Source organism: Neolamprologus brichardi, chromosome 3 (assembly GCF_056152115.1).
Source record: "Neolamprologus brichardi isolate AB-2024 chromosome 3, ASM5615211v1, whole genome shotgun sequence".
Lineage (NCBI taxonomy): Eukaryota > Metazoa > Chordata > Actinopteri > Cichliformes > Cichlidae > Neolamprologus > Neolamprologus brichardi.
Window position 1 is genome coordinate 7,791,523 of NC_142106.1, and position 23,258 is coordinate 7,814,780.

At 39.3% G+C, this 23,258-nt stretch overlaps 2 protein-coding genes across 2 annotated transcripts in view; both read right to left on the reverse strand.

Annotated features, from left to right (window-relative positions):
- The window catches only part of LOC148103340 (polymeric immunoglobulin receptor-like), a 33,532-nt gene that overhangs the window by 1,485 nt on the left and 8,789 nt on the right, over positions 1 to 23,258 (reverse strand). Inside the window, exon 5 of the mRNA XM_087838092.1 lies at positions 1,429 to 1,761. Coding sequence (XP_087694218.1) covers positions 1,429 to 1,761 — 333 coding nt within the window. The remainder of the gene's footprint in view (positions 1 to 1,428; positions 1,762 to 23,258) is intronic.
- LOC148103341 (uncharacterized) lies at positions 5,963 to 19,740 on the reverse strand. The gene is made up of 8 exons (XM_087831981.1): positions 19,689 to 19,740; positions 19,044 to 19,079; positions 12,973 to 13,236; positions 9,970 to 10,215; positions 9,419 to 9,883; positions 9,172 to 9,270; positions 7,789 to 7,873; positions 5,963 to 6,308 (listed from the first exon to the last, which is right to left on the reverse strand). Exons 1-8 carry the CDS (start codon positions 19,717 to 19,719, stop codon positions 6,302 to 6,304), a joined length of 1,233 nt encoding a protein of 410 aa, XP_087688107.1. The 5' UTR covers positions 19,720 to 19,740; the 3' UTR covers positions 5,963 to 6,301.

The following is a 23,258-nucleotide window of genomic DNA, read 5'->3' on the forward strand; positions in this document are numbered from 1 at the left end:
GGGAGTCTGAACAGAATGTCACGAACTTTGATAATAAATATAATCAGTAGAATAATATTATTAATCAAAGCTAGGCAGGAATTTTCTCTTCATTTTCTCTTTTCATTTCTCTTCCAGGGAAAGGAGCAAATACGAGGTGAGGTTGGACGTGAATGGAGAAGAAGACTCGTTGGGAGTCAGCAGGACTGCCATGTTGCTTCCAGAAAAAGACAGTCATAATAATACTTGTTATTGTTGAGGTATAAAATGGCCCAATCCAGGGGGTAACTGTCCCTGAGACAGTTAATTAGATGTTGTTTGTTTTACGTGTTTCTGTGATAGACTTATTTTTAATTTAGTCAATTTGTTTATTGGATAAATAATAAAAATGTGTAGCATTGATTTGTTAACCAATCCTCGCTGTCAGTCCGTGGTCGGGAGACGCAAGGGGAGATGCTTCCTCCAGGGCCGAAGTTTTATCCTCCCTTCACTTTTGTGGAGTAGTGAGGCTGACAGAAATCAGCCGAGACACCCAGAAGTAGAAGACATGAGGCTTTAATACCGGTACTGCACATTTCAAAACACACTGCATGGGCTGTAGCCCATTAGAACGCTGCTCCCGGTCGCCGCCTCTATCCGTGACATGCTTTTCACTCACCGCGTTTTTCAAGCGCATGCTCACGTGTGTGTGAGCATGCGCGTGAAAAACTCCACACACAGCACCCAGCCACACACAATTCTGCAGTTCCCACAACAGATTAACACATATCTGATAAATGTGATTAAGAAATAAGGGTTTGTTAAAGGTTTAAAGTGCTGTAAAGTTTGTTTGAGGTAGAGTTTGTAATGGTCACATGACCAGAGTTTAGTTGAGAGCACAACTATGGCATTGTGGGTCAGAACTAGTATGGATACGGAGCTACAGATGCTGTATGTTCAGCATCTGAACATTTTCCTGCTAGCTCAAGACTGTTTATGGGCAATAATATGTGAGACTTTGATAAGATCAAAGACATTTACGTTGCAAACTTTGTGTTTTCTTCAGTGTTCATGGTTTCTGAAGAGAACGAGAGAGAGAGAGAGAGAGAGAGAAACAAACTTGAAAACATCAATATAATGTTTGTTGGAGCCCTGTAGTTACACAGGGTCATCTTTTGTGTGTAGACAGATGGCTGATTTCACAGAGAGGTCCAGTGCTGAAACTTGTAATTTTTCGAAGCAAATTAAATCATTTAAACAACAGAAGTTTCTCCTGTATTGCAGGTGTGCTACATAACAGAGTCATGATAAGTAAGTTCATTGACATTAGAATTTAGATTAAAATATTTGCATCCTCATGTACTAAAGTGATTTTATTATTATATTAATATTGTATAAAAATGGTTAAAATTATTCTTCAGAGTTAAATATGCTCTTTGGACTTGGACTGTAGGACCATCACTCACTCACCTGGGGAAACCCTCAGGTTGATGATGCTGAGGAGTTTCCATGAGTCTGTTCCATTCACAAAGACATGACACTTGTATCTTGCAGCATCATTAATCGTCACATCCTTCAGAATCAAAGACACGTCTCCATCCTTCATCTGTCTGTCCTGCAGATCCACCCGGTTCTTAAAAGATGGATGCTGGTCGTCTGTAACCAAGTGACCATCCTGGTACAAAAGAACATCCTTATCTCTCAGGTCAGCTCTGCTCCAATGTACAGCTGTGATGTTGTTGTTTGGAGCTCGACATGTCAGAGTGACGTCCTGTCCAGACTCAGCTCTGATGAGTTTTGGGTCTGAAGAGGAAACAACACAGAGCAGAGAGGTTAAAGGTCAAAGTACAATTATGATCAGAATGATTGACTTTAAACATTTTGTTTTTTTCCTTTGACGTTTGAGTTTTTAGTCATGTTGGATTTAATGAACCTCTGAACATCCAGCAGGTCACCAGTGACCCACTGAGGGGGAATTTTAGCCTCATGCTAAACATGCAAAGTGTCAGAAACTACAAGATGTTAGCTTCCACAGAACAACAACATGTGCTGATAATAAGTGAACATGATGTGTGAGAGAAAGCAGCCTCTCATTATAAGACACTGTGAGTCTCTTAGTGGCAGATTTAGATACATTTTCTTCAAGAACACGTGTGATTCAAATGTAGTAAGTATACACATGTTTTGTATAAATATGTCACAATCAGCGGGGCTGACTGTGTGTAGAGTGAAAGGTGGACCGAAATGCAGACGAAACAAAACATGAAACGTGACTTGAATAACCAAACACGAGCCGTTTATTGTGGCTGGCAAATTAACTGCAAACAAAAGGCAAGGCTAACAATATACTAAACTGGGTGAGCTAAATTAAATTAAAAACCTACAACAGGAACATGGACCTGACATAAGAAAACTTGACATGAACTCTTGGCCTAGAAACAAAGTAGCCAATCTGACAATGACACACTGAAAACAGAGGACTTAAATACACAGGAGGTGATTAGGGGAAGTGGGATCACATGCGGGAACAGCTGACTGACATGAGGCTAATGACAGGACAGGGGAAGTTAAACTGAATACGATGAACAAAGAACACACAACTCCTTCAAAATAAAACAGGAAACATGAGACACAGACATGACAATACAAACTTGATAACATAAGACATTCAGCATGAAACACAAAGGGTGAGGGAATACAGGGGCAGAAAACACAAGGAGTCTAATAACCAAATGAACTTCACTAATCTAACGAACTTAAACATAAACAACATCCAAATAAACTAAAACTTAAAACGCTGGGTCAACAGAAACAGGAACCTGACAAAATACAGTCTATAATTTATTTATTTTTTCTGTACCCCACATAATTAAACATTCAAGTTGAAACTTGAATGTTGCATCCATGGAACATCCAAGAAATGTGAAACTGCTATCAAATAAGGGGTGCTATGTTAATATGTAACTTGACCTGTTAAGGTGTTTTTTGATGGAAATAGCTTTTGATTTCAGCAAAAATTGATCTATTAATACTGCAAATTAAACAAATGACCATTTTCAATTCTCTACAACCTATAAAATGTTTTTTAAAACTCTGTGCTTATTAATTTGGTTTTTTATTTTTGAAAAACACTGTTTTCATTGTGCGGTTTGTTCAGTAACATTTAAATTATACTCGAATGGTTGACTCAAAAATTATGCTGACTGAATCGACTTTTTAGGAAAATCACAGAAAAATATAATTTGCATAATAATTTAGAACACAGTGTAGATTTTTGCTTTGTATGTCTAACCAGACCTTAACAAAAAAAATATTTGTAACTTGTGTAAATAATTGTTTGTTATTTTTACAAACACGCAAATTCTAGTCTACAGATGCACAAGCATAACATTTTCAGATATTTTGGTTTAAAAGGTTACAAAACTCAGTTCACAACTTTACAAGTACAAAACATTCATGAGCACAGTTTGAGCCCATCCACACATTACACTTCTTTGTCACAGCTGGATTACAGATGTTAAATCCACACAGACTCTATCTAACCTTGTGTCACTTTCACACACATTATTATTAATATATAACCTTCACTTTCTCACATAAACTCACCTGCAGAGACAAACACAAAGACGCTGAAAAACAGGGAATTGTGGCAGAGTGACAGAGTTCCAGCAGACATTTCTGTTTCTGTTTTAAAATCAGAATCTGAGATTCAGAAGAGACTATATGAGATGAGCTTTGAGGTTCAGATAAAGCTGAAAGTCCCTGAGTGAGAGAAGAGAGAGGTCTGTAACGCCACACTTATGAGTTAGAGAGAGAGAGAGAGATGGTGGGCTGGACCGGAGTCCTCCAATGGAAACACAGAAATGGTTCTGCATTAGGTTAACATTAGGACTAACGTATATTAAATTATATATTAAATTATATTAAATTAATGAGGAACAATCTGGATTTATGGCAGAAACATATTTAATAACAGTCATTTGCTTGGATATGACTGATTATAATACACTGGATAAAAGCTTTATTGTCATTCATTTATTGTTCACCAATTTGGATTTGGAAATTATTTTATATTATTTTTAAGTCATCAGTATATATACTATATATAAAGCTGAGAAGATAATTGAAGCTGGTGCATGGAGATTAGACAAAGCTTTTCTTCAAGCTTGTTTTTTTTTCCTGTGTGTCACAAATTATGGCAATGAATATTAATAAAAAAGAGTATTTAAAGGGCATCACTGCTTTAGGTAAATCATTTAAATTATCACAACTGACACGTGTGTTTGTGTAATCCATCTTAGATGATTGCAATGGCTTTTTTTGTTTTCTTTTTTAAACGGGCTTAGAAAAAATCTCAGTTTCACACCTCTGAATGGAAAGCAACCATCCTCTGCCCCTCACACTGGTACAGTAACCCCACCACTTTTTTCCCCAGCATCTTCTAGAATGACATCCTACCTTGGTCAAACTGAACCTCCTCTGCTGCCACCTGTTGGATCTTTACATAGTTTACATATAGTACCTCACACAGGAAACCTTTCTTACACACACACTTTTTTTAGAGTGAAGAAAATAAAATAAAAACTGCTTTTGGAGGAGGAGAACGTATTTGAATATTTTTGTGAATTTTTTCCAAAAGATCAACAATGTCTGATAACTCATCTCAGCCTCCAATAATACATCATCATAGATATTTGATTCCAGTTTTGTGATCATCTGGATTGATTCTTTGGTCATAAGGCGAGCAGGACTCACTAAAGTGATGCTGTTCAGCAGAGAGGAAGTGTTTGTTTCTGTTTACCGGAACAACTGCATTAACCACTAAGATGTGGTGAGACAGATATGTACACTCCAAAGTTCCTTTGGTTTACTTAAGTCTATTTTGTCTATGTCTGTGAAGGTTCTCAGTCATCCAGGTCATCGTAGTCTAAGGAGCTTGGAAAGAAAAGCGTCTGGACTTCTTTAAGTTGCTTGATGACGTTTCACCTCTCATCCGAGAAGCTTCTTCAGTTCTAAGGTCAAATGGTGGAGAGTCCCAGATTTAAACCCAGTGGGAGTTATCCCCACAGAGGGACAATGAACCCCCTATTGAACCTCTACCTAATCACATGAGCCAAGGTGAGAAAACGGGTGTAGCTCACAATCAGCCAGGGTTTTGGGTGAGCTCATTGTGAAACCTGGCCCCACCCTATTATGTGATGTCCTGAGGTCAGATGGCCCAGGATGTGAGTGGGCGTTAAGGCGTCTGGGGAGGGAACTCAAAACTGGATTATAGATGGCAGAGAGTTGGTGTCGTAAACCACCGCCTCTGTTCAAAGATGGTCGCTCACAGTAGACATAGATGCTTCTTTCACTCCTCTTTCAAACCATCTGTCCTCTCTGTCCAAAATGTGAGGTGGCTCTTCTATGTTGTGCAATGCGTTTGTGAAGTTGCTGCCATTTCAGAAACGTTGTTTGTTCACAGTTAGAATAAAAAAAGTTCACAGCTTAGAATAAAATCTATAATTCCTGCTTCATGACTTAGTGAACTATGGTCATACATGGTTGAACACCCATTAAGTTATCAGCAGGCATTCATATATGTAGTTAACTCAAGAGGAAAATACACAGTAATACACAGAGTGGGTTGAACTAACTAGAATGAAAAGTTTGCTATTATTGAACTCAGAGATCAGAAGCTATTTTTCCAAATCTTCCTTCTGGAACTGTTTTTTCAGTACACCTCAGTTATACTCTGTCTGTATCATTTTATGTTGCATTAGAACAAAAGACGCAAAGCAAAACTGGCTGCCCAAGCCAACCTGTGACCATGAGCTGTGGGACTTTTTTACCCAAAATAGTTTTGCTTCTCCAAGTTAGAGAACTGGATGATGACTTTGACCTTTGACCTATGATGACTTTGACCTCAGAGAGGCTTTAAGCTTCATTGAAAGTTTAACAGGACTGAGCTTTGTGCTCATTCAGGAAATGTGATTCAAAAGGAAGTCCAGTCTGAGCTCATGAATTTGTAGTTTATCAGACACTACAACACTCAAGTCTGTGTTTTAATCTTATATTACTGAGTGAGACAATATAAATGTTTCCAAGGACAACAACGGGATACTTGTTGTAAGTTACTGAAGACATAAAACATCTGCATGCCAATAAATTAAGTAACTGATTTCCATTAAGTAGTTCTGCATCATCAGAGTCTAATTCAGTGATAAAAAGACATAAAATCTGTAACATGTGGATGTCCTCTGGTCTGAAGTGCTGGGGGGACCAGTGCGAGACCAGCAGCTGGATGTCAGTGGTTGGACTGGTGGACTACTTCAGTGAAGAGTAGACGACGTCTGGCTCTGGTTTAAAGTCTGAACACAAACACACACAGTTCAAACAACAGGAAACATGATTACAAGCTTTGTAGGTTAACCAATCTCCACCTCTCTGCATCACACACAGTTCCAGTTCAGACTTTACTGGAAACCAGTTTAGATACAAATCAGAACGTCCACAGTGCTCACACTTTAACTGCTTCTTCAAACCTGGAGCCCACAGATCTGTGCTGATCTTTAACTTTGATCACATGATTTCTTCTAGTGTAGGTTTAGTGTTTCTTTCTCTCAGCTTCAGTTCTTATTTTGTGTTTGTCATTAGTTCCCTCTGTGTTCCGTCTGTAGTTTCTCTGCTTCACCTCTCAGTGTTTCATGTCTTACTTCATTTATGCTGCTGTTTCTGATGGTTGTTTGTGTCGATCTTCATTCCTGTTTTACTTTGTCAGTGAGGTTCAGTCTTTGACTGAAAGAGCTGCTCAGCACCCTCACAGACTCATACAGAGGGAGATGTGGGTTGTTCATGATGGACTACTGAGTGCATACATGTGTTCTCACTATAGCAAGAGTAAGTATAGATACATCTAGCACAATATATACCTGGATGGTCTACTGATAACCAGCGGTAATGACAGATGTATGTTCTATAGTTATTCAGCTGTAGTTAACTGGACTGTCAGACATCTTGCTAATATATTTCAATTTATCTCAAAGTCCTAGTGAAACATTTATGGACAGTATCCTACTGAAGACTAGTAACATTTTGCTCTCTGGGTACAAAAACAGTGCTCTGTTTTTTTCTCTCATGCTCAGAGGTTTTACTTTGTAGGTGAACTGTTGTGTGCAGTTTTAGAGAAACAAATAAAAAAAATCTACTGTTTCTTGCAGGTTCAATCAAAAATAGACCCTGCACTATTGTCGGTGTTATTCTATTGCACGTCAACTTCAGCCGCCTGCCTGATGTACCAGCAGGGTTATAAGGAGCGTCACAATTATATGTTGCACCATTTCCTGTATTCGAAGCAACACTATGCTGTTGAAGTTCATGCACTATAACTTGTGTTTTCACTGTACAAGTTTATTTTTGTTGAATCAGATTGTGAAGATTTGTGTTCTGTGTTCATTTCCAGCTCTTTATTTTTATTCTTGGACTTGACTAGAGTACCTCTGCATGATTCACAGTTCAGGGTAATATTTCATTAGCTTACACTGAGCTTTGTTTGAGCCCCTTAGTTCATCCTGTCTAAGACAATCTGTATTAGCTCCTCTCCCTTTAAGGCAACTTTCTACTGATTGGCTTCCAATTACTAATAAAAGGTTGAAATAACAGGTGGCTGGAGCATATGTAACTGAGACCATATTAGGTATCTATGATATCATACAAACCCAAGAGTAGAAAAATCGTTATATGTTTAGAGCAATCTGCAGCCTGCACTTTTGGTTCTCATGGATTACTTTAAACTTTTCTTAGCTTAGCTTAGCATAATGACGGTAAACAGGGTGAACAGTCCAGCTGTACCTGAGCTTTCTTGTCCTGATGGTTGTTTGTCCATTACTGACATCGTCAGAGCCCACTGCTGGGTAGACCACAGTTGTATCAGTCTCTGCAATATAAAGCATATAAAATTACTAAAACTACAGCAACACCATTGATATATTATTACTCAACAGCTGCAAAGTAATTGACAAGATTAGGTGATTAAGCGATTTTTATAATCTGCAGCATTTTTCAGCTTTCCTATGTTAACACCTCTGCTGTGAAACTCATAATGACGAGAAATAGCTGACGGCTCATTCTGTGAAAAACAAGTGTGGATGACCACAAGGCTGCTATAGTCTAATAATACAAACGCACACACTATACCACAAAGCACAAAGCAAAAGGGTTCTCATGACTTCAACACTATCATTAGATCTTGTGGTGAGACGTCTAAACCTTAACCTGGTTCACACTAACTGGGGTCATCAACATGACGTAGATGCTGTGGTTTTACATGCAAGTTTAAAAATGGTTCAAATGTCTGAGAGGCTGAAAACACAGCTAAAGGTCTATGGACTGTTCAATCTGTAACTTAATTGGCTTCACACTAAACAAAAAAAAATTATCTTCTAAAGAACTTTTACAGGCACAACTTTCTGAGAAGATGGAATGATCTGCCTGCAGTCCTGACCTCAACCTCACTGAACACTTGTGGAATGTATTAACAGACCTCTCTGCATTGAATCATATCTGTTATTAACCTCTGTCTCTCTTCCACAGCATGTCTTTATCCTGTCTTCCTTCTCTCACCCCAACCGGTCGCAGCAGATGGCCCCGCCCCTCCCTGAGCCTGGTTCTGCCGGAGGTTTCTTCCTGTTAAAAGGGAGTTTTTCCTTCCCACTGTCGCCAAAGTGCTTGCTCATAGGGGGTCATATGATTGTTGGGTTTTTCTCTGTATCTATGAAGCGCCTTGAGGTGACTTTTGTTGTGATTTGGCGCTATATAAATAAAATTGAATTGAATTGAATCAGCTTGTGAGTACTAGTCATGCCATCATGAACAACACAACCACATACAATCTACATACCTGACTGTGCTGCTCAACTCACAAATTTTCCTTACAAATCTTGTGCCATTTAAGAGAAGAAACAGACTTTCCAGCAGTATAAGATTTATTGCCAAGAAGCAATAAATTGGTGTTACAACAAAGAAATCAAAGAGAAAGTTCCTTACTAATGTCCTATTTCTGAAATATCCTCACCCCTACTTTGCAGTGTTCCTTAATTGTAAAGTTGCAAAAAAGTTGTTTTAGAAACAAATCTAACAACTCAGCAGCCATTTGAAACACGTCACAAAGTTTCGCAATTATATTTAAAATGTTAAATGTCAACCTCAACCCTTTTGATGGAAACACAGTACTACCTTTGCTTTTTCTGATTGGCTGTTGAGGATCTGATAATTGGATGTAGCTGTACATGACATAAGTGATGATGTCATCTTCTCCAGCTTCTTCTTGATCTGCTGAAATGATGCAAAATTAAAAATAATATAAATTAAATATCTAAAAACAGGTTGCATTTAGGAAAGTCGTAACTATAATAATAATGAATGTGAACTTCATTCTTCTAAACAAACACAGACATGAAAGATCAGGAAGTCTGAGTCTCACCTTCAGGTTTCCTGTGAGCACATCGTCTCACCAGCAGAACCAGTAACACCAGTAGAACCACAACACAGGATGATCCAACAGAGGAGACCAACATCATAGAGAGAAGAGGATGAGAGTGTGATGGAGGAAGAGTGATGGAGGTTGAACCAGGAGGAGAGGTGAATGTAGGTGGAGGTGTAGATGTAATGCCATGAACAGTTATTGATGGATATTTGGTGGCAGTGAGTGAATGTGAGCTGGTGGGTGGAGGTGTATAGTTGGGTGGAGGTGTGGTAGTGGTGGATGTAGGTGGAGGTGTGGTTGTCATGCATGGAGCAGTTATTAATGGAGATTTGGTAGCAGTGGGTGAGGGTGTGATGGTGGGTGGAGTTGTGGTGCTGGATGTATGTATAGAGGTGGGTGAAGATCTGACAGTTGTGGTGGTTGTGGTGGTGGGTGTAGATGGAGGTGTGGTGGTGTGTTTCTCTAAAATAAAGCAAACACAGTCATTAAGCTGTTGTCACATTGTGAATGTTGAAAGCTGCAGAAACACAGACAGGTGAGTGTGTCACCTGTGACAGTGATCCAGCTGGATGGAGACTCTCCATGACCGCTGATGTCACACTTGTAGAGGCCTTCATCAGACCTGGAAACCTGCTGGATGGTCACGTGACCTGTAGGCTGCTTCCTGATGAGGGAGCCATCTTTATAGAAAGCAGCTGGAAGATTGGAGGGAGTGGTCTTTGTTTTACAGAGCAGAGTGACGTCATCTCCCTCCATCACAGGGAGGACAGGACTCTGCAGGATCACTGATCCACCTCAACACAGAGACAAACTACAGCATTTCATCCATTTACACACAGCTTCATCAACACTAACTTCACACTGAAAAACTGAAAAACCAGTGTTATTTGTAATCTATCGTCCACCTGTCATGGTCCTGGGTCATTTTATCTAAGCGGTTTGAGTTTTATGTGTTTTTGTCATTTTTGTATTATGTTAAGGCTACTTTGTTATTTTAAGTGTTATTTGGTAAGTGCCTGGGTTTTTCAGTTTAGTTTTGGTTTATTGGATTCTGCTTTGGGGTCATATCTTACATGCACACAGCTGGATTCATGACACCACCTGGAGAGATACTCACAGAAATACTCTGTAAGTCTCATTTTTCAGACTTTATCTGATTTGGTGATCAGCTTAGATACAATAATTGTTGTCATATGCCAGTAATAGTTGTCAAACAGCTAACTGATAATCTGCAGAGGCTTATTTGAAGAGTTTCAGAACCCATTACAGCAACTAATAGACTCCAATTTGTGCATGTAAATGGAGAGTCCTCTTCACACGCTGATGTTAATTATGGAGTTCCACAGGGTTCAGTGCTAGGACCAATTCTGTTTACATTATACTTATCCATAACTTCTTATAAAATACACTGCTGCTCGTCATCTCCGCTCACAGACTCAGAGTCTCTTAGTTGTTCCCCGTACACGACTGAAGACAAAAGGCGACAGAGCCTTTCAGTCTGTTGCACCAAGGCTGTGGAACAGTTTACCACTACAATTACGTTTGCTTGACTCTGTGGATTCTTTTAAAAAACAGTTAAAAACTCTTCTGTTCAAACAAGCCTTTTGTTGATATACATATTTTATATTTTTTACATTATTTACATTTGATCTTTTACATTGTATATAATGTTTATTGATTTTACTGTTTATTTTAATATTTGTGTACAGCGCTTTGTGATTGTCTGTCTGTGAAAAGCGCTTAATAAATAAAGTTTACTTACTTTACTTACTTACATTATACATGCTTCCCTTAGGCAGTATCATCAGAAGACAAAGTATAAATTTCATTGCTATGCAGATGACACCCAGCTCTATCTATCTATGAAGCCAGATAACACACACCAATTAGTTAAACTGCAGGAATGTCTTAAAGACATAAAGACCTGGATGGCCGCTAACTTTCTGCTTCTTAATTCAGATAAAACTGAGGTTATTGTACTCGGCCCTGAAAATCTTAGAAATATGGTATCTAACCAGATTCTTACTCTGGATGGCATTACCTTGGCCTCCAGTAACACTGTGAGGAACCTTGGAGTCATTTTTGACCAGGACATGTCCTTCAATGCATATATTAAACAAATATGTAAGACTGCTTTCTTCCATTTGCACAACATCTCTAAAATTAGAAATATCCTGTCTCAGAGTGACGCTGGAAAACTAGTTCATGCATTTATTACTTCTAGCCTGGATTACTCTGATTCATTAATGTCAGGATGTCCATAAACTCCCTGAAAAGCCTTCAGTTAATCCAAAATGCTGCAGCAAAAGTCCTGACAGGGACTAGAAAGAGAGAGCATATTTCTCCTGTTTTGGCTTCCCTTCATTGGCTTCCTGTTAAATCCAGAATTGAATTCAAAATCCTGCTCCTCACATACAAGGTCTTAAATAATCAGGCCCCATCTTATCTTAATGAACTTGTAGTACCATATCACCCTATTAGAGCACTTTGCTCTTGCACTGCAGGCCTACTTGTTGTTCCTAGAGTATTTAAAAGTAGAATGGGAGGGAGAGCCTTCAGTTTTCAGGCCCCTCTTCTGTGGAACCTCCCTTAGTTATGCTGCAACAGACATAAGCTGCTGGGAGATTCCATTGAGTTTTCAGGCACCTTTCTCATTCAGCATGTGTTAATAGACCTCTCTGCATTGAATGACACTTGTTATTAACCTCTGTCTCTCTTCCACAGTACGTCATTCATCCTGTCTTCCTTCTCTCACCCCAACCGGTCGTAGCAGATGGCCGCCCCTCCCTGAACCTGGTTCTACTGGAGGTTCCTTCCTGTTAAAAGGGAGTTTTTCCTTCCCACTGTAACCAAAGTGCTTGATCATAGGGGGTCGTTTGATTGTTGGGTTTTTATCTGTATGTATTATTGTAGGGTCTACTTACAATATAAAGCACCTTGAAGCAACTGTTGTTGTGATTTAGTGGTATATAGATTGAATTGAACTCGGGAGCCATTCTTGTGAATGAATCAGAAACAGTGTTTGTTTGTTTTTTTTCAACTAATAAATATTTCTAAGTGTCAAACAGTTGTCTCACAAGCTGAATTAGAGGTAAATTTTTATGCTTTTATTTTATCACAGCTTGATTATTGTAAGAGCTGTTTATGTGTTTGAATAAGAAGGATCTTGACCTTGTTCAATCAGCACAGAATGCTGCTGCTGCTAGGCTTTAACAACACAAAAAAGAGACTGCACAAAATTAATATAAAAATCTTTGTCTTTACTTTTAGAGACCTGTGTGGTCAAGCCCCACCATATATTTCTGACCTTCTAGAACGCAACACCTATTCTTGTAGTCGAAGGCTATTAATGGTCCCTGTTACTCATTTTAAGACCAGGGTTGATAAATACTTTGGAGCTGTGGATTCTTTTAAGAATCAACTAAATTCTCATTTATTCAGATTAGCTTTTAACTAGTTTTAGGCTGTATGATGTTATATGTATGCTGTTTTATATTTTTGTTCTCAGTTTTTTTTATTGTAAAGCACTTGGTGGTTTTTGATCTACTTACCAGTGACTCTCAGGTTAACCATGTTACTGATGGTGCCTTCTCTGGACTCACACCAGTAAACTCCACTATCAGATGGGTAAGTATATCTGATGTTACAGGAAGATCCAGCTGGTTTTCCCCACCCATCTGCACACTGAGTCCTCTGTTGTTTGCTTGTGTTTCTCCTCAGAGTCCATCCAGCAGAGCTGTCGTCCTCCTCACAGCTCAGAGACACAAAGTCATATTGAAAGAACTGGGAGCTGCTGGGACTCACAGTCAGACGAGCTGTGAGGATTAAAATGAAACATTTATTATGTGTTATACTCAGTGTTGGGGAGTAACGGAATACATGTACCGCCGTTACGTATTTAAAACACAAAATATGAGTAACTGTATTCCGTTACAGTTACCGTTTAAAAAGGTGGTATTTAGAATACAGTTACTTTGTTGAAATAAATGGATTACACGGCGGTACTTCCCTGTTTCATATTGTGGCGGGTCAGGCCTGTTTGGGTTTTGTTTGACAGCTACGTTCTGTTGTTCCAGGCGGTTGCCATGGTTACAGGGTGACGCTCTCTCTCTGCGTGTTTCCTGGGTGAGAGAGGCCTTTTTGTTGTTGTTGTGCTAAGCTAATAGGCAGAATGCTACAGGTATAGCTCTAAAGAATGTAGCATCATAGGCAGTGTAGTCCGTGCTGCAGGGAGAATGGACTGCCATACACGTTATGTGTCTGTGAGCGCGAGGTGGAAGAAAAAGGAAAAGTACGAGCTGTCATCGAGCAAAAACGGGAGCTGGAAGCATGTAAATATAATAATAACCACTGCAGCCAAGAAGAGAGCCTGACGAGCCCAGTTGTAAGTAAGCTATTAAGACTCGACTGTACACCGTGTTCGTGTTTTCCTCCAAAACAATATGTTCCGTTGGAGCAGCCTTTCAACGCCTCTCTCTGTCTCTCGCTAGCAAAGTTGACCCAGACAACAAAGTAAAGCTAGTTTTCGGCTACGAGCCCGACACGAACCAGACGTATTAGTCAGAGGTCCCTTTACTACGGTTCGGAGCCGCGGACCTTCAGTAACAGTAATAAATCACAGCAATAGTACATTCATGTAGTTGTAAACAGCATGATAATATATTAAGTAATCCAAAGTATTCAGAATACGTTACTCTCATTGAGTAACGTAACGGAATACGTTACAGAATACATTTTGGGGCATGTATTCTGTAATCTGTAATGGCATACATTTTAAAAGTAACTTTTCAAACACTGGTTATACTTGATAAAATGGTCAAAATGGTTTATTGCTTTTATTATTTTATAATTTTCATTCTCAAAACATCAAACCAAACAGATCATATGAATGAGCATCAGAGTTGGCTGTAATCCCATAATTACATTACATTTTCCATTAACACAATAAATTATACTGTACTAAATTCCGTAATTACATTACAGTTACAGTTATGGTGTTGCTTGCATTACAAATGTTCTTCAGTTTTCTGCACACCAGGAAAAAAGAAATATGGCATAGAAACTGAACATTAACAGTGTTGCCTGAAAACTTCTTTGTTTGATCACTTCTTAATGAAATTAATGAAAGCTAGAATAATTGGCCCTAAAAATCTTAGAAATGTGGTATCTAAGCAGATACTTATGGCATTATTCTGACGTCCAGTAACACTGTGAGGAAGGTCTTGTTTTTTTTTTACAGGATATGTCCTTCAGTGAATATATTAAACTAAAATGTAGCTGTATGCTGCAGCAAGAGCACTGACAGGAATTACAAAGAGAGAGCATATTTCTCCTATGTTAGCTTCTCTTCACTGGCTCCCTGTTAAATCCACAACTGAATTTACAGTGTTGTGAAAAAGCATTTGTGCTCTTTCTAATTTCCTGTTTTTGTATGTTTGTCACACTTTCTGTAAATGTTTCAGATGATCAAACACATTTAAATATTAGACAAAGAAAACACAAATGTAGTTTATAAATTAAATTACACCAACGCCACCATGGAAAAAATCCATGCTCACATGGCCCTGTGTGGAAAAAAGTGTGACAAACATACAAAAAAGGGAAATCGGGTAGGGCACAAATTGTCATGGTTCTGGGTCATTAGACTCAGCAATGTTTTGTTGTGTGTTATGGTGATTTCTTTTAGTTATAATGTATTTTTGGTTTTGCTTCAAAGTTTAGTTATTCCTGATCTATATTTTCTTGTTGCTTTGTCATTCCCCATTTCCTGTCTAAGTCTGTCATGTCCTCTGTCTTCGTTCCTTAGCCACTGCATTTAATATTTAGATATTAAATATTTAGATTTATTAATCTCTGTCCGTCTTCCACAGCATTTCTTTTGTTTTATCTCCCCCAGCTCACCCCAACCAGTTGTGGCAGATGGCTGCCTCTCTCCGAGTTTGGTTTTGCTGAAGGTTTCTTCCCACTTTAAGGGAGGTTTTCCCTTCCACTGTCGCCAAAGTGGTTGCTCAAAGGGGGTTGTCTGATTGTTGTGGTTTTCTTTTCATCTTTGTAGAGTTCTCTCTCTCAATATGAAGCATATTGAGCACCTTGAGGTGAGTGTTGAGTCTGTGTTTCCACAGGCCCCGCTAGTTTAGAGAGTTATTCCTCATGAAGAGCGAAATCAAGAAAGAACACCTTCAACCGGTCTTTAACTCGCTAACGAGGAAAGGCTTTGGTCAGAACCAGGCAGTGGAGCTCCTCACCTGTCTCTAGCCCAAATACTTCAAAGAGCAGCTGTCCTCGCAACTTTTTTATTGACAAACTGTTACAATACACATCACAGCACCTCCCTCCGTAAAACCCCCCTTGGTTACGAAGACAAGGCACTATGTGTGTTTATGTGTGTGCACGTGTATGCATGTGCAAGAACTTGTGTGTGTAAAGCAGCAGACAGGCAACCCTCCCTAACTTGTGTCCTCCTGGCGGTTTCTGCCTGAGTTATTCTCTCCCAAATGCTTGCTCAAACGGGGTTGATTGTAAGGATTTTCTTTGTATTATTGTAGAATCTTGATCTTACAGTATAGGGTGGGCCATTTATATGGATACACTGTAATAAAATGGGAATGGTTGGTGATATTAAAGTCCTGTTTGTGGCACATTAGTATATGTGAGGGGGCAAACTCCTCAAGATGGGTGGTGACCATGGTGGCCATTTAGAAGTCAGCCATCTTGGATACAACTTTTATTATTTCAGTAGGAAGAGGGCCATGTGACACATCAAACTTATTGGTAATGTCACAAGAAAAACAACTGTGTGCTTGGTTTCAACGTAACTTTATTCTTTCATGAGTTATTTACAAGTTTCTCTTTGTTCACAGCCATTGACATGTCGATGACATGTTAACACGTGAGGAGCGGATCGAAATTGTGTTAATATCTGGTGAACGCAGTAACCGGGTCATTGCTGCAGATTTCAATGAAAGACACTCTACGAGACCACCCATCTCCCATGCTACAGTTAGCAAACTGCTTGCTAAGTTTTGTGAAACTGGTTCAGTGTTTGATTTGTCAAAATGTGGATGCAAGAAAGCCCACAGTGTAGCACTCGCCGCATGTCACTGGAGAGTGGCATTAGTCGAACATCCCTTCGGCGGATATTAGCTACACACAAATGACACCCTTACAAACTCCAGCTACTGCAGCATCTCAACGAGGATGACCCAGATCAGCACAGAATTTGCAGAATGGGCAAAACAAAATTTGGAACAGGATGATGAAGTTAACAAACAAAACCACTGCTATTGGTCTGACACTAACCCACATTGGATGGATCCCTCCAAGACTGTTGGAACAACAAAAGTGATGGTTTGGTGTGGTATATGGGGTACAATGATAGTGGGTCCATTCTTCATCAATGGAAACCTCAAGGCCACTGGATATTTGAACTTGATACATGATGATGTGTTTCCCTCTTTATGCACTGAAGCTGGCACTTTCCCTGAGTTTTTCCAGCAAGATGGTGCACCACCACATTATGGGCGCCAGGTCCAAGCATTCCTAGATGAACAGTTTCCTGGAAAGTGGATTGGTCGTCGTGGGCCAGTTGAATGGCCCCCAAGGTCTCTCAATCTGACCCCCTTAGACTTTTATCTTTGGGGTCATCTGAAGGCAATTGTCTATGGTGTGAAGATACGAGATGTGCATCACCTGAAACTACGGATACCGGATGCTTGTGCTGGTATTTTTCCTGCGGTGTTGCTATCAGTGTGTGAAGAGTGGGAGAAGAGGGTTGCATTGACAATCCAACACAATGGGCAGCACATTGAACACATTTTATAAGTGGTCAGAAACTTGTAAATAACTCATGAAAGAATAAAGTTATGTTGAAACCAAGCACACCATTGTTTTTCTTGTGACATTACCAATAAGTTTGATGTGTCACATGGCCCTCTTCCTATTGAAATAACAAAAGTTGTATCCAAGATGGCCGGCTTCTAAATGGCCACCACCCATCTTGAGGAGTTTGCCCCCTCACATATACTAATGTGCCACAAACAGGACTTTAATATCACCAACCATTCCCGTGTTATTATGGTGTATCCATATAAATGGCCCACCCTGTATAATGTGCTTTGTGTTTTGACTCTATGGGATTAATATAAAATTGAATTGAAACAGAAAAAACAATCAAAGAATGTTTTTTTTTCTATTAAATTTTCTTTATTTTTAAAGAATTCAATTTTTTTGGCACATTTGTGCTACAGTCAACTAATTTCAGTCCATGGGCAGGAGGAAGAGAATAGTTGTAGTTTTTGAAAACTGTGGCGATTTAGCCAGGAATCCAGAGTAATGTTATAGCTGAGTGAATGCTGACCCCAGCCCAGCAGCCAGATGCTGAACTTCAACAGGTAACAAACTGATCAGCAGTCAGGCTGCAGCCTCCATTTCTACCTGTTCATGTTTCCACAGAGACGCTGTGGTAATCACTTTAAAGTGTCTTTGCACCGGTTTTCATCTTTATTTTGTGTTGTATTTGTACATAAATGCTAAGTGAAATATCACCAATACAAATCACTTAATGTGTCCTCATTAAGTGTATTGGTGTGTGAGGCTGTAGCCTTAGCTTTTATCTTTGTTAAATGGTAATTATGAGACTGTGTATTTCAGGTCATTTTACCTGGTAACATGGTATTATATGGTATTGGTATATACATGTATTGAGTATTATAACAAACTACAATCTGTAATGTGTAATGCATACATTTTTTGATTAACAATCTCAGGACTGGCAAGCATTTCTAGCAACATTTTAAAAAATGACCCACAATCAGTGTTGGGAAGGTTACTTTTAAAATGTATTCCACTACAGATTACAGAATATGTGCCCCAAAATGTATTTATAATGTGTTCTGTTACATTACTCAATGAGCGTAACGTATTCTGAATGCTCTGGCTCGTAGCCCGAAAAGTGTCTTTACCTTGTTGTCTGGGTCAACTTTGCTAGCGAGAGACAGAGAGAGGATTTGAATGACACGAACACAGTGTACAGTCACGAGATCGAGACCCCTGCATTAGAGTCTCTTATTGCATAAAATAAGTAACTGTATTCTAAATACCACCTTTTTAAACAAGAACCGTAACGGAATACAGTTACTCATATTTTGTATTTTAAATATGTAGCGCCGATACATGTATTCCGTTACTCCCCAACTCTGCCCACGAATACTGCGCAAGTTCCCTGTACTTATGTGCATTTTGCGGGCAACAAATCAGGTTTTTGCAAGAAACAATGAAACAAGTACACTGTAAGTACTTACGGGGTTGTGGGCCGTGTTATGGAGTCACTTAATTTCGTCTATTTTAACTTCCAGGTATTTTAAAGGGAAAGAGATACAGATTGTTCTGTAAATAATTTTAAGTATCACAGCAACCCGAGTAATTACTGGTTCTGCTTAAGTAATTTTCTGCATAATGGAAGTTTCACTATTCAGTCTGTCTTATATATTACCTATAAAATTAAAACTATCATAATCACTTTTCTTGTTGCAGGGTAGTTGCGCCTTGTTGCCCACAAATTGCATTGCATAAAAGTGTTACCACATTTATCAGGTTTAAACTGTGACAGAAGAAGGTTACTGACCTTGGTTTGTTGTGCTGCTCAGCAGTGAGATCAGAACTAAAGAGAAATGACACTCAGGTTGATTTGAGGTGAACATAAAGAAGAACTACACACAAACAGCTGACAAACACACAAACTCTGGTATATCTGTTCATTTTCTATTTGATGACAGGAATATGTTTCAAAAACATTTGGACAACAAAATATGGGAATGTGTGTAATAGTAAAACAGAACATCCCATATGTATATTCCTACGGTTTATGCTGTTCATACTCCTCTACTCAAATGTAATCTTTTTTTTTTTTTAATCTCAGAAACAGCACTGAATGTAATTGTTGTGATCATAAATATGTGCACTGACTACACTGTTCATTTAATACAAAATGTCCTCTACTCCTAAAATAAACCCACAGTAAAGTCATGTGTCCACTGTGCAGCTGTGTTGATATAATGAGTGAATGATTTGATCTTTTCACTGCCTGCTGTGTTTCCTCGACTCCTGAGCAAAGATAAAGAGTCAGTTCAGACCTGCAGTTGGTCCTCGTGGTGTTTTGAACTTGAATTCAGCCTGATTTGTTTTTCATGTCTTCTCCTCCATCATCAGTTATCAGGAGAGCAGACAGTCAAAGTACAAGAATTCAAACAAACACAGAGATTCTACTTACAGAGCAGACACAGCACAGATGTTTCCTTCATCGTCCTTCTCACTCATTTGAGCTTTTTTTCATTTCTCTCACTGACACCAAGTAAAGCCCACCCTCTTCCTCCGTTTCTTCCTGTATTTGTACACACAAGGTTGCGTAACTAATGTCTTTAAGATTTATACAGTTATTCTACAATATACAGACAATCACATTGCAGTGCCCCAGTTTTTGTAACATTGTTTAAATGTAACACGCTCATGAGTATAAAATTGTGTGTATGTTAAAGTCATTACATGCCTGTTGTGGTTTCTAAGTTAGAGAAACCAACAACACTGTTTTGATGTCATTTGAGGTTTAACTGAGATGTTTATACGACATTTAAATGCAGAGGATGAATTTTCTATTATTCAATTAAGCTCATCCTACTCAGTGACATTTCTGAGTTTATTAAAAGAAGACTTTATGGAGGATGAAGTCCCCTCTGCTCTCAGTGATCTGTAGTTTGGTTGATGAACAAATCCATGTCCATGTAGTGGACGTCCCCCTCAGTGAGAGAGGCAGATATGAGCTGAAACACAGGAATCAAACCAGGGACGCTGCTGTTATGGAGCTGAACTGGAACCATTCAGACACTGAGGCCCTCTGAACACATTTTAATTACAGCTGTGCAGAGACACACTGATGACTGACTGGAACACTATGATTCACATTTTACATTAACACCATTCTCACACATGGTTTATATATGGCCAGTAGATGGAGATGTTTCACTATAAATACTGTAGGACAAGAGAGGCATTATGGACAAAAACAACACATCCACCATTTTATTTACAATATAATATTTATTTAAAATGTTCTGATTGTTCAAATATGTTATTTTTTATTGTTGTAAAATATTGTGTGCCCCAGTCTCCAATAAGACATAGTGCTGGAAGGGTAGTTATTCCTCCGTTACACCACAAAAGGGAGTATCTCCTGAAATGAGCAGCTCTCACAGTAGTAAACAAGCCCGGCCACTAACCATAATGCAGTGCCTAACAAGAGCTGTGTGAGACTATGTACAAAGGTGTAACAATGTACTATGTTGTTACGTCCCCTGGCTAGTCTAGGGGGTTGGAGGGACGAACATAAAGGTGGATAGAGAAGGAGGAGTCAAGATGGTAATTTTAGTAGGTTTATTGAACACTGGTGATGGGATTTGAGTCCAGACTGAGGTGTAACGTCAGGGAGAGCCAAGGCCAACATAACAAACAAAACATCCCTGATGTAGAAATAAAAGAAACTTACCTAACTCCAAAGAAACAAAATATACAACCTATAACCATAACCTACCTAACAGCACATAAACAGGAGAAAACAGGGTGTCAAAGCAAAAGGCAGCTCTCCCCTACAAGCAGTCTGGACAAGACAACAACAATGCTCATACCAGCTACAAAGGCATGCAAGCCTGCTCAGGTATAGCAACCAAAATGGCCAGAGGGCCCAGAAGCACAGCTCCACAGGCCTTAAATAGTGCTCTGCTGATTACCAATCAGCCAGACTCTGCGCAGCATCCAATCAGGACAGAAGAGGTGGAACCTGGACAAAACAAAGGATTAGTAGGGAGAAGAGACATCCTCCTGGGGGATGTAACAATGTCTATACATTTGCAGGTAAGCAGATACAAGAGAGTAAATAACTTGAGCTGTGTTTAAAGATAAGTCAATGGGGTTACAGAGAATGTAGGACAGTTGTACACTTTATGTGTCATTAGTATATATTCATTGGGAGCAATAACCATGAAGCTAACAATTAGCAGCCAGAGCTAATTCGCCAGTGTGAGTTGAAAACTCGTGGCATTGTTGTTTGATCTATACCTGTATCGGCTGTAATCTCAGTGGATGAAGACTGGGTATCACACTATCTTTGGTTTATGTTTATTTTACTTATGTTAGTGTAAGGAGTATTACCGTTTAAGTTTAAAAAACTAACTAGAGAAGAACTCAAGAAAAGTGTGATGGTAATAGTAGTCCCAGTGGTAATTGGAGCAATAGGTGTGGTGACTCCCAAGCTAGGGGGTTCCCAGGAACAACATTGGAAATTTCTATAAGAGCTAAGATACTTCACATGACCCTCAAGCTCTCAGGCCTCTGGTAGAGGACCAGCTTCTGTGGATCTTGTGCTCAGAACTTTTTCCTGCCCTGCCATGATTAGTGCCTCCCTTTCAGTCGAGCTTCGTCCAGCCACTGGTAGAACTTCTGGATACCACTTCTTCTATCTGACCAAAAGGGTGCAGCAAGAGTACTGACAGGGACTAGAAAGTAACACTGTGAGGAACCTTGGAGTCATTTTTGACCAGGATATGTCCTTCAATGCACTTATTAAACAAATACGTAAGACTGCTTTCTGTTGGGTTTAAGTCAACCCTGCTGGTAAACAGAAACTGTTACTGAAAGCAACCACACAGACACCAGTGTACGTTTCACTTGCAAGGGGAGCATCAAGGAGGGCAGTGTTGCCACTCGCCTGTCCAAGCAACTCCAATTCCTGCATGTCCGCCTCACTCTTTAATTGATAAAAGAGGGTACACACAATTCAGTTAACCACGTGACAGTTTTTGGCCATGTCACCCACATCACTTTGCTGCAAAGGAATATAGTTAGTGAATGTATTAGCAATCATTGTACTCATCATTTATCTTATACATGGTGAAATGCATTCTTCAGACAGACAAAACAATGTCAACTGTACAAAAGACATTATCTGATAATTCCCCAAGAGCACACAGGTCTCCCTTTAGCTGCTTGTCTCTCTTAACCTTTATCTGCCAGATTATGTACATTATTTTGCAAGCTTGCTCCTGTGTTGAGCCATATCTGTTTTTCCGCTCTAGGGGTAGGGGCAGAGCACGTCGTACACCCCTGTAGCCTTCCTCAATGTTACTGCAGGATCACTTTCCAGCTTTTCCACATTTCACTGTTGTTCACAATCTCCTCATGATGATCTGTAGGAAGCAAATGGTACAGCCCTCTGCCTTAATAGAACAGAACAGTCTGGTTTCTATTCAGTTCAATTCAGTTCAATTCAATTTTATTTATACAGCACCAAATCACAACAACAGTTGCCTCTAGGCGCTTTATATTGTACAGTAGATCGTACAATAATAGATACAGAGAAAAACCCAACAATCATATGGCCCCCCTATGAGCAAGCACTTTGGCAACAGTGGGAAGGAAAAACTCCCTTTTAACAGGAAGAAACCTCCAGCAGAACCAGGCTCAGGGAGGGGCGGGGCCATCGACTGTCTGTTATCCACCAAATCGATAGCTAACCGGGGATTCAAGGGTCACTCGAGCCGGTGAGAACAGCTAACTCCCAGCTAGTGATGGAATTTCCGGCTCTTTTGGCATAGCTCACTAAAAAGAGCCGGCTCTTTCAGCTCCCAACCGGCTCTTCAGGTTGTTTTGTTGCTTTAATTAATTTATTATTAACAACAATATAAAATTATGCACAAAAGGAATTACTAATGTAAAAAAAATTGGTTTTATTTATATATGTTTATATATAAATATATACAGTGGCCCCTAGAGACAAAGAACATACAAACTC